This window comes from Pelodiscus sinensis, chromosome 6 (assembly GCF_049634645.1).
Source record: "Pelodiscus sinensis isolate JC-2024 chromosome 6, ASM4963464v1, whole genome shotgun sequence".
NCBI classification, from domain to species: Eukaryota; Metazoa; Chordata; order Testudines; family Trionychidae; genus Pelodiscus; species Pelodiscus sinensis.
The window spans coordinates 89,682,244-89,694,325 of record NC_134716.1 but is presented as its reverse complement, the minus strand read 5'-3'; the positions used below and the strand labels follow the sequence as shown (position 1 = coordinate 89,694,325).

At 39.9% G+C, this 12,082-nt stretch overlaps 1 protein-coding gene across 9 annotated transcripts in view; it reads left to right on the top strand.

The window, feature by feature from the left end:
• The window catches only part of SREK1 (splicing regulatory glutamic acid and lysine rich protein 1), a 69,763-nt gene that overhangs the window by 19,350 nt on the left and 38,331 nt on the right, over positions 1-12,082 (top strand). For 4 of the 9 annotated variants that reach the window (XR_012904881.1, XM_075932375.1, XM_075932373.1 and 1 more), the window contains exon 2: positions 839-972. Coding sequence is in view for 3 of the 9 variants with exons in the window: in XM_075932375.1 (XP_075788490.1) it covers positions 839-972 (134 nt within the window). In the remaining 6 variants the exon portion in view is untranslated. The other 5 variants (XM_075932378.1, XM_014571550.3, XM_006119166.4 and 2 more) reach the window with 5 other exon arrangements.

Below are 12,082 nucleotides of genomic sequence, written 5' to 3'. Positions count from 1 at the left end.
CCACACACACACTGGGAAAATGTAAATAGATTGAAATAAAAAAGTTTTAAAAATAACTGATATTGACCATCAACATTATTTTTCTAAAAAACATTAATTTCTGCCAAAACTATGCATAGTACATGGGACATAGATATGAACCTGACTGGCATTTAAACCTTGATTAGTGTGGTGTCTGGAAAATACTTACGGTATTTTGTTTTTTGTCCGTAATATGATCTTTGAGTGTTTTCATGACAAAGTTATTGCAAAGTGAATGCACTATATAAAGGTAGCAGATAGCTCTCTGGTGAAAAGAAGGGCTCTAAGACCAAGTTTCCTGCTACTGGAGAACATTTATGATTATTATTTATTTATTAACAAGAATGAATAGGGGATTGGTCTACTTAAGGGCGTAAAGAAAAATGTCAATTAATATGAGCTGATTTCTGGAGGACCCACTATGAATTACTGAATATTTTGCTTTAGAGTAAGTGAACAGAGATTATGAAGGGGAAAAAAAATCTCCCTTTATTTAATAGGTTTGTTATAATTCAGTTTACATTATTTATGATTTTTTTTTATTTTAACAAACGTTCCATAGAAGATTTTCTAAAAACACTAATATCTTATTTATATAAGATCTCATAGCTATACTCTGCAAGTACCAAATGCTTTCTAGGAAGAGGAAGATATTTCTCATCCACAAACAAAAAATAGTACTGAGTCCCAGTTGGTTAATTTCTGCTACTGATGTCTCCTTGTGAATGTACATATGTAAACTAAAAAAAGACTTTTGAAGAAAACTGAAATCTGTATGTTTTCATGGCACTAATTGTTTTTTCCTTTTATTTTGCAGCAACGCTCCTCTTGCTTTTTCCTCCAAAGTATGTTATATTAAGTTTCGTGAAGCATCAAGTGTTGGTGTGGCCCAGCATCTAACTAACACGGTTTTTATTGACAGAGCTCTGATAGTCGTACCCTGTGCAGAAGGTTGGTATTTCAGATGTTTTTCTGTAATGTTGGTCTTTGTCCTGTATGTTCATTGCCTTTAGCTTTCCCAGAAACTGGCAAGTAACTGATACTCTTCTTTTTTCCCCATCATATTTTTGTAAGCAAAATCTTAGATTTGAAAGATAGAAAGAATAAGCTATTAAAAAAATAAAGTAAAATATGTTGGCTACGCTTTTAAGCATCGTTTATATTCATTTACTTGTAACTATGTATGAGCAAAATTAATAAATTAATTCAAATTAGTAGTTTTATCTTGTATTCCATTCTTATATATGGAAATACTTGAAAAAACTTTATAAAATAAAACTGCTTTCCTTCTCATTTTCATGGGCTGACCCTCATGCCTATCCAGAGTCTTCATTGATGTCAATGTGACCCTGCAAAGGAGAGGGAATTTCCCTGCATAGATCAGATTGCAGTTCAGGGCATTTGTGCTTTGATTTGTTGTCTCTTACATTATAACATCAATTAACATGCAACTTCACTTGGGCCCAGATTTTTGAAGGTATGTAGGAGTTTTGGGCGCAGTATTGCAATATCTCACTAGTTTAGAAATGTCACTAGTTTGAGTGACATTAGGCGAAGGTTGGGCAAAAGCCTCTCAGCGGACTGGATCTGGCCCGCCTAGGGCTCTGATCTGTCCCACGTGGCAGTTCCAGGCCCTGCCCTCTTGCACATTGCCTGGGAGCTGGGGCTGCGCAAGCCCTTTTAATTGCTTCTATTTAAAGGGTTTGCACCTTCCCCACACCTGTTGGGCACCGTGTTTCCTGGCAGTCTCAGGGAAAATGCGAGCCCTTTAAATAGAAACAGTTGAAAAGGCTTACACGTCCCAGCTCCCAGGAAAAGACTTGCACATCCCCCCCAGATCCGTGGGGCTGGACGCTGCGAGCCTTTTTAACTGCTTTTATTTAAAAAGGGCTCGCAGCTCTGGTGCCACCAGCGCATTGCCAGGGAGCCAGAACATGCAAGCCCTTTCAACTGCTTCTATTTAAAGGGATCGTGCCTTCCCCACATCTGCCAGGCAACACATTGCCCGACAGGTGCAAGTCCCAGTTCCCAGGCAACGCACTAGCAATGAGGCTGGAAGCAGCAAGCCCTATAAATAGCAGGAATTGAAAGGGCTTGCAGCTCCCATCCCCTGTTAAAGTGATGCCTGGGAGCTGAAGGGGAGGTGTGAGCTCTTTTCAACTGCTATTTAAAGGCTCTGCCCCTTCTGCCCAAGGCCCTGTCCCTTCCGGGGTGGCCTGTGGCCACTTCAAAAATGCTTGAAGTGGCCTTCATTCAAAAATTATTGCCCACCCCTGCTTTAGACACGAAAGAGCTTAAATCCCGTGGACTGTGCCTGAGTTCCTATATCTCTTTAGAAAATGAGTCTGGGACTTCTAAATCACTTAGTCATTGCAGTGCTGAGTGCAGCAGAGCCTATGTGCATTTAAGAAGCTGAATCTTAAGTTAATTTTAAGATAAATTATTTAATCAGATCTTCAAATAAAATTTCAGAACTGCATTGTCATCAGGAATTCTAGTTCTAAAGTTAAATGCAGACAAGACTAAGAAATTATTTTGTCAGTTTTAGTTTCTCAGATTGAAAATACAGTAAAAACTTTATCTGGTACTCTGTTAACCAGCATTTCCCCAGCCAGTTAACCAAGTTTGAAATTAACAGAGTGCCAGATGGACTGCCAGTCCTGCTGCTGAGGGAGGAGGTTTCCTCCTGCCCTGGAGCAAAGCCAGTAAGGGCTGCTTTGTTATCCAGCACATTCAGTTACCTGGAGACTGCCGTTCCCATCAGTGTTGCATAACCAAGCTTTACTGTATTTCTGTGTTTATGGTTCCATTTACTACTTAAATATAATGTGAGTTACTAGTTTTGTACATTGCAAATTGTGGTCTTAATACTGCAGTCTGATGCACATAGACAAATCCCAGCACATATACTGAGCCCCACTGACTTCACTGAAACGCCATGTGGCATTTGGACCTGGTCTGTACTTAAAATTTAGATCAACATATGTTGCTCAGAGGTTTGAAAAATCCGCACTTTTAAGCACCATCGCTATGCTCATCTAACCTACAGTGAAGATGTGGTTAGGTCGATCAAAGCATTCTTCCATCAACCTAGTTACTGCCACTCAGGGAGGGGGATAACCTATAGCAGTGTTTCCCAATTTTATTTGGCCAAGGAACCCTTTTCAGAATTTCACGGAACCCCTAAGTTTGTCAAGCAAAAAAAAAAAAAAGGAGGGGATGATCCATGAAAATCACATTCCTTCCCCCACCACTTCCTTGAGGCCTCATTCTCTCTGGTCCCCTCCTCTTCATCACTTGCTATCCCCAGCCGTTATATACTCTCACTAGGTTGAGACAGGAGGTGCAGGCTCTGGGGTGGGAATGAGAGATTTGGGTGTGGGAAGGGGTGAGAATTACAAGCTCTGGGAAGGAATTTGGATGCAAGAGAAGGGGATGTTGGCTCGGGGAGGGGGCTCCAGGCTGGGGAGTGTTGGGCTCCGGTGGAAAGTTGTGGTGCTGAGCAAGCCATGGGCTTGTGGATGCGAGTGTGCAGGAGTTTGGGCTGGATATGTGAGGGGCTCAGGGCAAGAAGGCTGTGAGTATGATGGGCTCAGGACACAGATTTGTGATGTATGGATGGTGCAGGAGTGTTGTGGCAGAAGACTGAAGATGTGGGGGTTCGGGAGTTTGGGGATGTAAGAGGCTCAGGACAGGGGGTTCCTTGTATGATAGGCTCAGATTTGGGGTCAGGTGGTGCAGGAATGTTATGATGCTGCAGTGAGATGGGGGTTTGGCCCCAATTGGGGGCTTGTTGGCCAGGCTTCATTTTTAAATAAAATATTATGTTAAACTCAAAAGGTTTTAGCATTGTCTTTAGTGAGGCTTGGAGGTTTTTGGAACTGACTTTTCTGATTCCTCACCCCTCTCATAAATAATGTGGTCCCAACTGTGCTGGTGGGGGCAGGGAAGAGCATGCTAGTGGGTGCTGGGGCTGGGGAGAGGGTGCTGCTGGGTGGCAGGATGCTGACTCAGGTGGCGGGGTACTGGGGCAGGATCCTGGGACAGGTGGCAGGGTGCTGGGGTCAGGGACATGGTCCTGCTGGGCACTGGGGTGGCTAGCAGGGTGCTGGGATAAGGAACAGGGTGGTGCTGGGTCTTGGGGTGTGTGGCAGGGTGCTGGGGCCAGGGACAGGGTGGTGCTGGGTCCTGGGGTGGGAGGCAGGGTTCTGGGTCCAGGGACAGGGTGGTGCTAGGGTGGATGGCAGGGTGCTGGGGGCCAGGGTGATGCTGGGTCCTGGGGTGGGTGGCAGGGTTCTGGGGCCAGGGACAGGGTACTGCTGGGTGCTGGGGACAGTGCTGGTGGGGACAGGGCGGGGACTGGACAGGGGCAGCTGGGACCAGTACCTGGCAATCCTGCAGCACCTCTGGGTTCCGGGAAGTGTGCGACTGCACTCCCCCTCCCCAAACAGCTGGTGTGTGCGCTGCCTGAGCAGCAGGGGCTGTTGCACCCCAGCAACTTACTTTCGCGATGCCGTCCTGCGGGCAGGGAGGGGGAGGGCGTGGGGAGTCCCAGGGCAGAGCGTGTTGCCTTCATAGTTTGAGCTGCACTGCCTGGGTCTCCTGAACTTCCTCCCTTCCCCCCACATCGCACAGAAAAGCCCCGGAACTAAGTTGCTGGGTGCCACAGACCCAGCTATTCAGGCAGCACATGCTGGCTCCTTTGGGGAGGTGAAGTGCTTCCCTCCCCGCTGTGGGTCACATGGGGTCACTTCTGTCCGGCATTCCCCCTGGTGTGCCAGCCGGGAGCAACTGTTCCCTCTGCCCCAGCCTCCGCCTCTGCTGGCTAGCCGGCTGTAAAGGGATTGCAGTCCTCTCCCCCTTTTGTGTCAGTTTACTCTGGCTTAAATGGCCGCCTGGCCGTCCTTTTGTTAACCAGTTTATAATTGTTTCTGCCTCAATGGCAGTCCGTTTTGTAGTCCGATACCACAAGCATCTCCAACAGTTCTTCCCCGCTGCTGGCGTGTGGGGGTAGGGAGACGGATGCCAGCCCAGGGCTCTAAAGACAGGTTCAGGTAAAGACCTGTCTGGCTGGTGGGGCTCCTGCTGCAAAGCACCAGCCCGCAGGTCACCTGTAGGCAATCCCTGCCTTTGGCTTCTTCCTACCTCCGGGGACCTTCGACTTCAGCCCCCTGTGCTCCCCTAGTTCCGAAACTCACCACCTCCGTGCCTTAACTCCAGGCATTGGAATAATGCTGGTGTTTCCTCCCCCGCTCCAATTCTGTTCCCATTCCCCTGTCCCCCTTGCTCCCTTTCCTGCCCTGTCTCTTGAAGCTGCAGTCATTTTGAATTCCCTGCTCTGGCTCCCCCATGCTAACCCCTCCCCTTGACGTCACCCATCCTGCCCCCTCCCACTCTGGACACACGGCCCGGTGGACAGCTGACATCTCACAGTTCAGCATTCCCTTGGTGGCAGTACAGCCCCGCTGTGCTGCCGCACAAGAACAGGTGACACAGACAGGCATCTGCCCCTTGAGCACCCCATAAAGTGCAGGGGTTGGTGAGTCCTCCCGCCCTGGGATGGGTCCCTGGGTCCCTCCCGTCACACCGGCGCTCTCCTTTCAGAGGGGGCGGGGGAGTGCCGGCTCCTCGCGGAACCCCTACTTTTGCTTCGCAGAACCCCAGGGTTCTGTGGAGCACCAATTGGGAAACACTGACCTATAGTGACAGTAAAACCCATTCCATTGCTGTAAGAAGTATCTATAGTATGGCTCTAGATTAGCATAGGTACAGTGCTATAGCTATTCTGCTTTAGCGACTGTAGTGTAGACAAGCCCTAAGTTTACATATGCTGTGCTCACATATATCAGATTTGGATATGGACCATAAATCCATAGAAAAGAATTTATAAACCAGTGGAATGCAGCCAGCCGTCTTTAGAGTGTACTTACTAGCTGTCATGCTATGTACAGCAAATCCATGTGAGTTAATGGTAATCTACATAGCTCATGTATTTGTCAAATGCCACCACTAGCCAAATAGTCATTTACTTAATAAGTCTTCATTGATCCTTTAAAAAAATACTGTTGCGGGTCCACAAGGTCTATTTTTGTTTCCTTTGGGATTGTTAACAGTGTCCCAGAAAGGTTTGTTGTGCCAAAATAAGGCTATCAAGAATTGTTGAATCAGTTCTGTGCTTACAGAATGATCCATACTGGGATGTTCGTAGTAAACTCAGGAGAGCAAGCAGACTTTCATGGATCCTTGAAAGTATTTCTTTTAAAGGTTATTTAAATCTTATTTATTTGCTTACTACCTTCATAAATCTTAATTGAGGCATATTGCACGTATTTCTGAAATGCATGGACTATAGGTTTTGGGGATTTTTTTTTTATGTTTACCTTTAAATTCAGGGAGAAAATAATAATACTGTATCCAACTGAAACTGCAGAAAGAATTTAGGTAGGCAGAATGTCTGATGAGAGCTGTTACTCTGGAAAAGGTTCCAAAGTTCATTCATGAGGATGATCAAGAATAATTTTTAGTGTTATGTCTCATTGAAAAGACACAAATTCTGGATCAGTACTGCTAGAAAGGGAAGATTGCTTCCTAATGAATCAGTACCACTTTTGGGGTTTTCCTTCTGATAGGATCACAGTTTTCTCTTGGAAATAGATGATAATAGAGGAAAAATACAATAAAATTTTTGAGATTTTTTTTTTTTTATTCCCCAATCATGTTCCACCCATTTCATAGCTGACAGAGGCATTCTGAAGCCACATTATTCTATTGCAGTTTGTTTACAAGTCATTGTGGACTGTACAGAAAAATAGACCTTGTTTACAAGTAACTGTACATAAAAATGGGTTGAGACACAAACCTGCTTAAAAATTTCACACCATTAAATGAGCTGTTTCTATGCAACTTTATTACTGAACCTTTTGTGTTAGTTTATAAATACTACCTGAACTGACGATAGTTTTAACTTTCTAAGGGATGTGTGTTTAATATATATGGCTCTGGAGAACACAGTACAATATTTGTTGATATAGCTGTAAATGTGATTGGTAAGGTATACTATGGGCTACGAAAGCCGTAATTTCTGTGTTCTGCTGCTAACTTTACATTCTGCCATTGGCCAGCAGTGCTGTTACTGAAAGGATTAGTGTAAGAAAAAGGGATACATAAAGGTTGGTTTAAAAAAAAATTAGAATGCCTTTCATCAGTGCGACCTCAGCAGAGTGTGAAGAGGTAACCCCAAAGCATTGAAAATAATGTTCATTTTATAACATTCACGTGTACTTTACCAGTAGCTACTTTATTAAAAAAAAATGTTACTTGAAATTAAGTAAAATTTCATTGCACTGTCAAAATGTTATCCTTTCCTTTGTTTGTGCATCACAGGTTTTTGGTTTGTTTGGTTTCTTTTTTAATGTTATACCTTTAGATAGCAAAGGTTGAAACATAACAATGATGTTGACCTAACCATCATTCTGAACTTTATGTCCACATTTTCTGGTAGATGGATTTTGACTATTAATTTGGTTTTGTATGTTTTCTCTGTGTGATATTTGTGCATTATTAGATGACTAGACTGGCCAAGGCAGACCTGTTACACTTGCCTGAGTTAGGCATTGTTTGCCATGCCACTAAACCTGCCGTCAAGTGAAACCTTCATGGGGAAAATGAGATCGAAGTCTGGCCCGCTGAAGATGGACGCCCTGTCTCTGTTTTTATTATTTTATTTTGCTTTCCTTTCCTTTTTTTTTATTTTGTCCCTTTTTTGTTTTGTTTTTGTTTTTGCTGAATCTCTTTCACTTCTACTTGTGAACTGGTTCTTCAGTTCTGTAAAAATGGTGTTTTGTAAAGGGTTCATAATGTTTCATTTTACAGTTGCCTTTCTAAAGCTATTTGAGGGTGGTGAATGGTATATACACCAAATGTTGAATTAGATCATCTAAATTCTTTGCTGTAAACTAGGGATGAACAGTGCCTTATAGATATGTTTAGGAATCTTAATTTAATTCTGTCAGGTAGATCAGAATATGATATATGAAGATTAAAATATGCGTGTGGACTACATTTTCAAAAGTACATGTCTCTGAAAAAGCCAGCTGAGTCTTTCTTATTGCATCTTTCTTGAGAATCTAACTTTTACCAAACAAAAGCACAAGGCACATGGCTTTTTAATTAATTTTTAATGTGAAGAAGTTTAGATATCTGTTTTGGATTTGCTTTTGAAAAAGTTCTGAACATTCTAGACTCTTTATTCTCACTGTATGTGAAATTCTAACTCCATTGGTAGTAATGGAGGTTGGGGTTTTTTTCCCCATTAACTTCACTAGGGTCAGGATTTCATCGTATTTGTATTAATTTTAAGAAAAATCTTTAACACACATTAGTGTAAATGGACTCTGAGCCTTTGAATGTTTTGTCAGTTATGTTGTCTTTTAACAATGTTATCTGTGGGAAGATGGAAACAATTTTTTTTAACCTTAACGCACTAGAATGGCGTTTTCATTTAGATGCAACAGAAAGGGATTTTATAAGAAATGGTTCCATACATAAGTTTATATTTCCCAGTGATTTAAAAAAAAATACTAAGAAAATAATATATTATTTTCTAATCTCCAGATTAGATATGAGTATAAAGTGTCTCCTTAATTGAAACATCGCTGAAACCCTTGTATTCTTTTTTATATCCTCCAAAACACAAGGAAACTGATCTCTTCTGAACACTTGTAATTTTGTGACTAATACACTAAATTTTACTGATGACAGGCCTAATTGTCGTTTACAGTAAGGCTACTTTACATTGCTCTGGCAAGCCATTTCTAAACTACAGAGCCTGTACTATCATAGCTATTTAGTGAACTTGCAATGCACACTGATAGAAGGAGTTTTTCTTCTGGTGTAAGCCCACCACTTCCCCAGAGCAACATTGTAGTAACACAGCATTTTTCTATCAGCATAGCTGTATCTACATTAGAGCTTTTGATGGCATGGCTGTGTTGCTAAGGAATATGGATTTTTCACACTTCTGACCAGCATAGTTATGCCAATATAAATTCAAAGTGTAGATCAAGCCTCTGTGTGAAGTGTCCTAAAATGGATGTAACAGTGATTTACAGTCCACTTAAAAAGATCCCTTTGTGAAATGAAATGAAAATCAGATCTGTCATTTATGACTGAACAAAGAGCACCCAAAAGATAATTACAATCTTTTTAAGGCACTGGCACAAATTGAAAATAAAAAATTGGTCCATAAAATTGACAACCTATCCTCTTTAAATAAATACATATTTTCTATGAAAGAATTTCAAATAAACTTTTAAGGGTTAAGTTCACTCATCCAACAATAATACGATTTTTTTTAAAAAGCAAGCCTTAAAATTGAAGTGTTAACCGATGTCTTATCTCGTAATAGCCAAAATGTTTTGTTTATATTTTGTCTAGGTTTGTATTCCTTTTTTACAAAAGAATGATTAAGGAAGGTAACAAAACAGATTCCGTAGGAGCACTTCAGATTATTTAGCATTACATTTAATTTATCAGCTTTTTTGCTAGTTTTGTTTGAAAGAAATGGCAAAGTTTTTTGGTGGGAAATTTCTAAACTATTTCCATTTTCTAAATTGATTCATTTTTGGGGAAAGTGCACACAGCATATTAGTGTGCAAAATTTTTGAATATTTTTTAGTTTGTTTGATTTTTTTTAAAGAAATCAATAAAATATTGAGGAAACATCTGCAGAACTCCTATTTCATTAAAAAGATCTTTAAGAATAAGTCAGTATTTTTAAGTAAAACTTTGTGTGGAAAAACTTTAACCGGCTCTACATAATTTTTTTTAACATAGGTTAGGTGAGATGAAAAACATTAGGGAAATGTAAAAAAAAAATCAATTTTAAAATGGTTATTATCCACCTGGCAGTTTACCTTCTGCAATCTTTAGGTGGCAAGTTACTTTAGCATATACACAACTTTAAATGTATGAATAGTCTAAGTGAATTCAGTGGCATTGTTCTTGCATTTAAAGTCTAGGCACATCTTAAGTATCTTTCTAAACTGATTACCCTTATCCAACTAAATATTTATGTATGTTCTACATTCAATTTAAGCATATGCTTAATTATGTACAGAATACAGGTAGATTTAAGTGCATGCTTAAATTAGGTGTGTGCATTCTGGGCTGTAAATTAGAATTCAGCATTACTGTCATAAATTCTATACCATTCCTGTAGGTGTTCATCCATGTAAAGTCCCATGGATTTAGTGGGATTATAGAAGTGCCAAGTGTAAACACAGAAGTGTATCTCTACAAGATTAGGACCTTATTGATCTGTAATATAGATCTTCATGATTAGCTCATGTTTCAACAACACTTTAAAAACATAACTTACAATTTCCCAAAAGCCAGCTGTGTAAATGTATGCTTAATTTGCATGCACAGTTACTGTGGTTATGTATTTAAATATCTGTTTAGCTGCATAACTGATAATATGTGCAAGCAAATACCTGCTTTTCATGAGCAGCCCCACAAATCAGGCATTATAACTTCACATGCTATTGCACGTGTAACTTTAAAATGAGGCCTGTAAAAGCACTGTATTCATGCTATATATGATTTTGGCTTTAGATCAGGCATGTTTTTAAAGTTATGGAAGAAGTTTCTGTGCAGTTAATTTTCAAACACTAATAATTTGATTTTATTTTTCTCTTTTAGAAAGCAAAATGCCTTGGTCTGTTGTACATTATGGGCCAAAGTTTCACAGAACGAATTTTAAAGTAAAATAGATCTGTTTTATTAACAAGAGTGCAACATATGTAGAAGAAATTGTGGTGTTTATTTTTTTTTCATTCCATATCTATTCACATTAAAATGGATTTTATTTCAATTTATTATCTTTTGGACAGAGGCAACTCAGATCCACTCTAGAGCTGCAAATTATGGTGCATATTTTCAAAATATTCTTTTAGACAGATAACTTCCATGGACTTTAATGGGAATTGCACTGCCAAAAATTTGCTTAGTGCTTTGAAAATTTACCCCATATGTTATTTTTAAATCAGGAGTCCTTTTCTATGTATTCATTATAAACTCCTGAAGTTTCTATGTATTTCATTATAAACATAATGAAAATGTATGTGCAAATTGAAGTAGTACCAGAGTACTTACACTTTTTTTTAAAACAAATATTTATTTAAAGTTCATTATTGTAGAAAGCCATTAACACCTCTAAACTGCACAAGGTAATGTATGAGGACTTTTTTATGGCTACTTTCGCAGTTTGGAGCAGATTAGGAAGTCTTTAATTATTTAGTGTGATTAGGAATTTTCTGGTAGTTTTTCAGTTTTAGATTTTGTGATGATTTTTTCATTATGTGCATTTAGTAAATTGTTTAAATATTACAGAATTTAATACTCATATTTCTTAGTCTAGTATTTGTTATAATTATACATATAACCATCATACATTTTATTCAGATGAAAATTATTTTAATAAACTATTGGGATGACAACAGGGGAATCGTTAGTCACAGTTGCAGTATATATTTTTTATGAAAGTGTAGTGCATTTAGAGGGAAAACAATTGAGCTATCTCTGTACATTTACAATTAGATGATCGGAGATGTAAGTCTTTTGTAGTCCCACTTACACTGAGACAACCCATAAGGAGAAACGATGCAAGTCTTCCCCCCCCCCCAGTGGATTCCTAGCTGCAGTGCAGATTCTGATAGTTTTTGTATTTTATTTATGTATTACCCAAAACAGGTAGCAGCTCCAGAAGAAAAGGGACAGATTTCAATTAGCACATACTTTTTTTTTTTTTTAACTAATTTGGTTATTTGCCATTTCTGGGGATTAAACTTTAAAAAATGTTCTTCTTTTCTGTATCTGATGTTCTGTGTGCTATTAGTGATGCAGCCTACACGAACGGTTGTCATGTGTAACACAACTTTCGATCACCGTGAAAACACCGCCCTGGGAAAGCGTCCATGCTTGATATCGTTTGGTTCATGAACATTAAGTTTCCAGTACAGGTGACCCATAGCTCAAAGTGTTAAATAATTGTCTACATTAT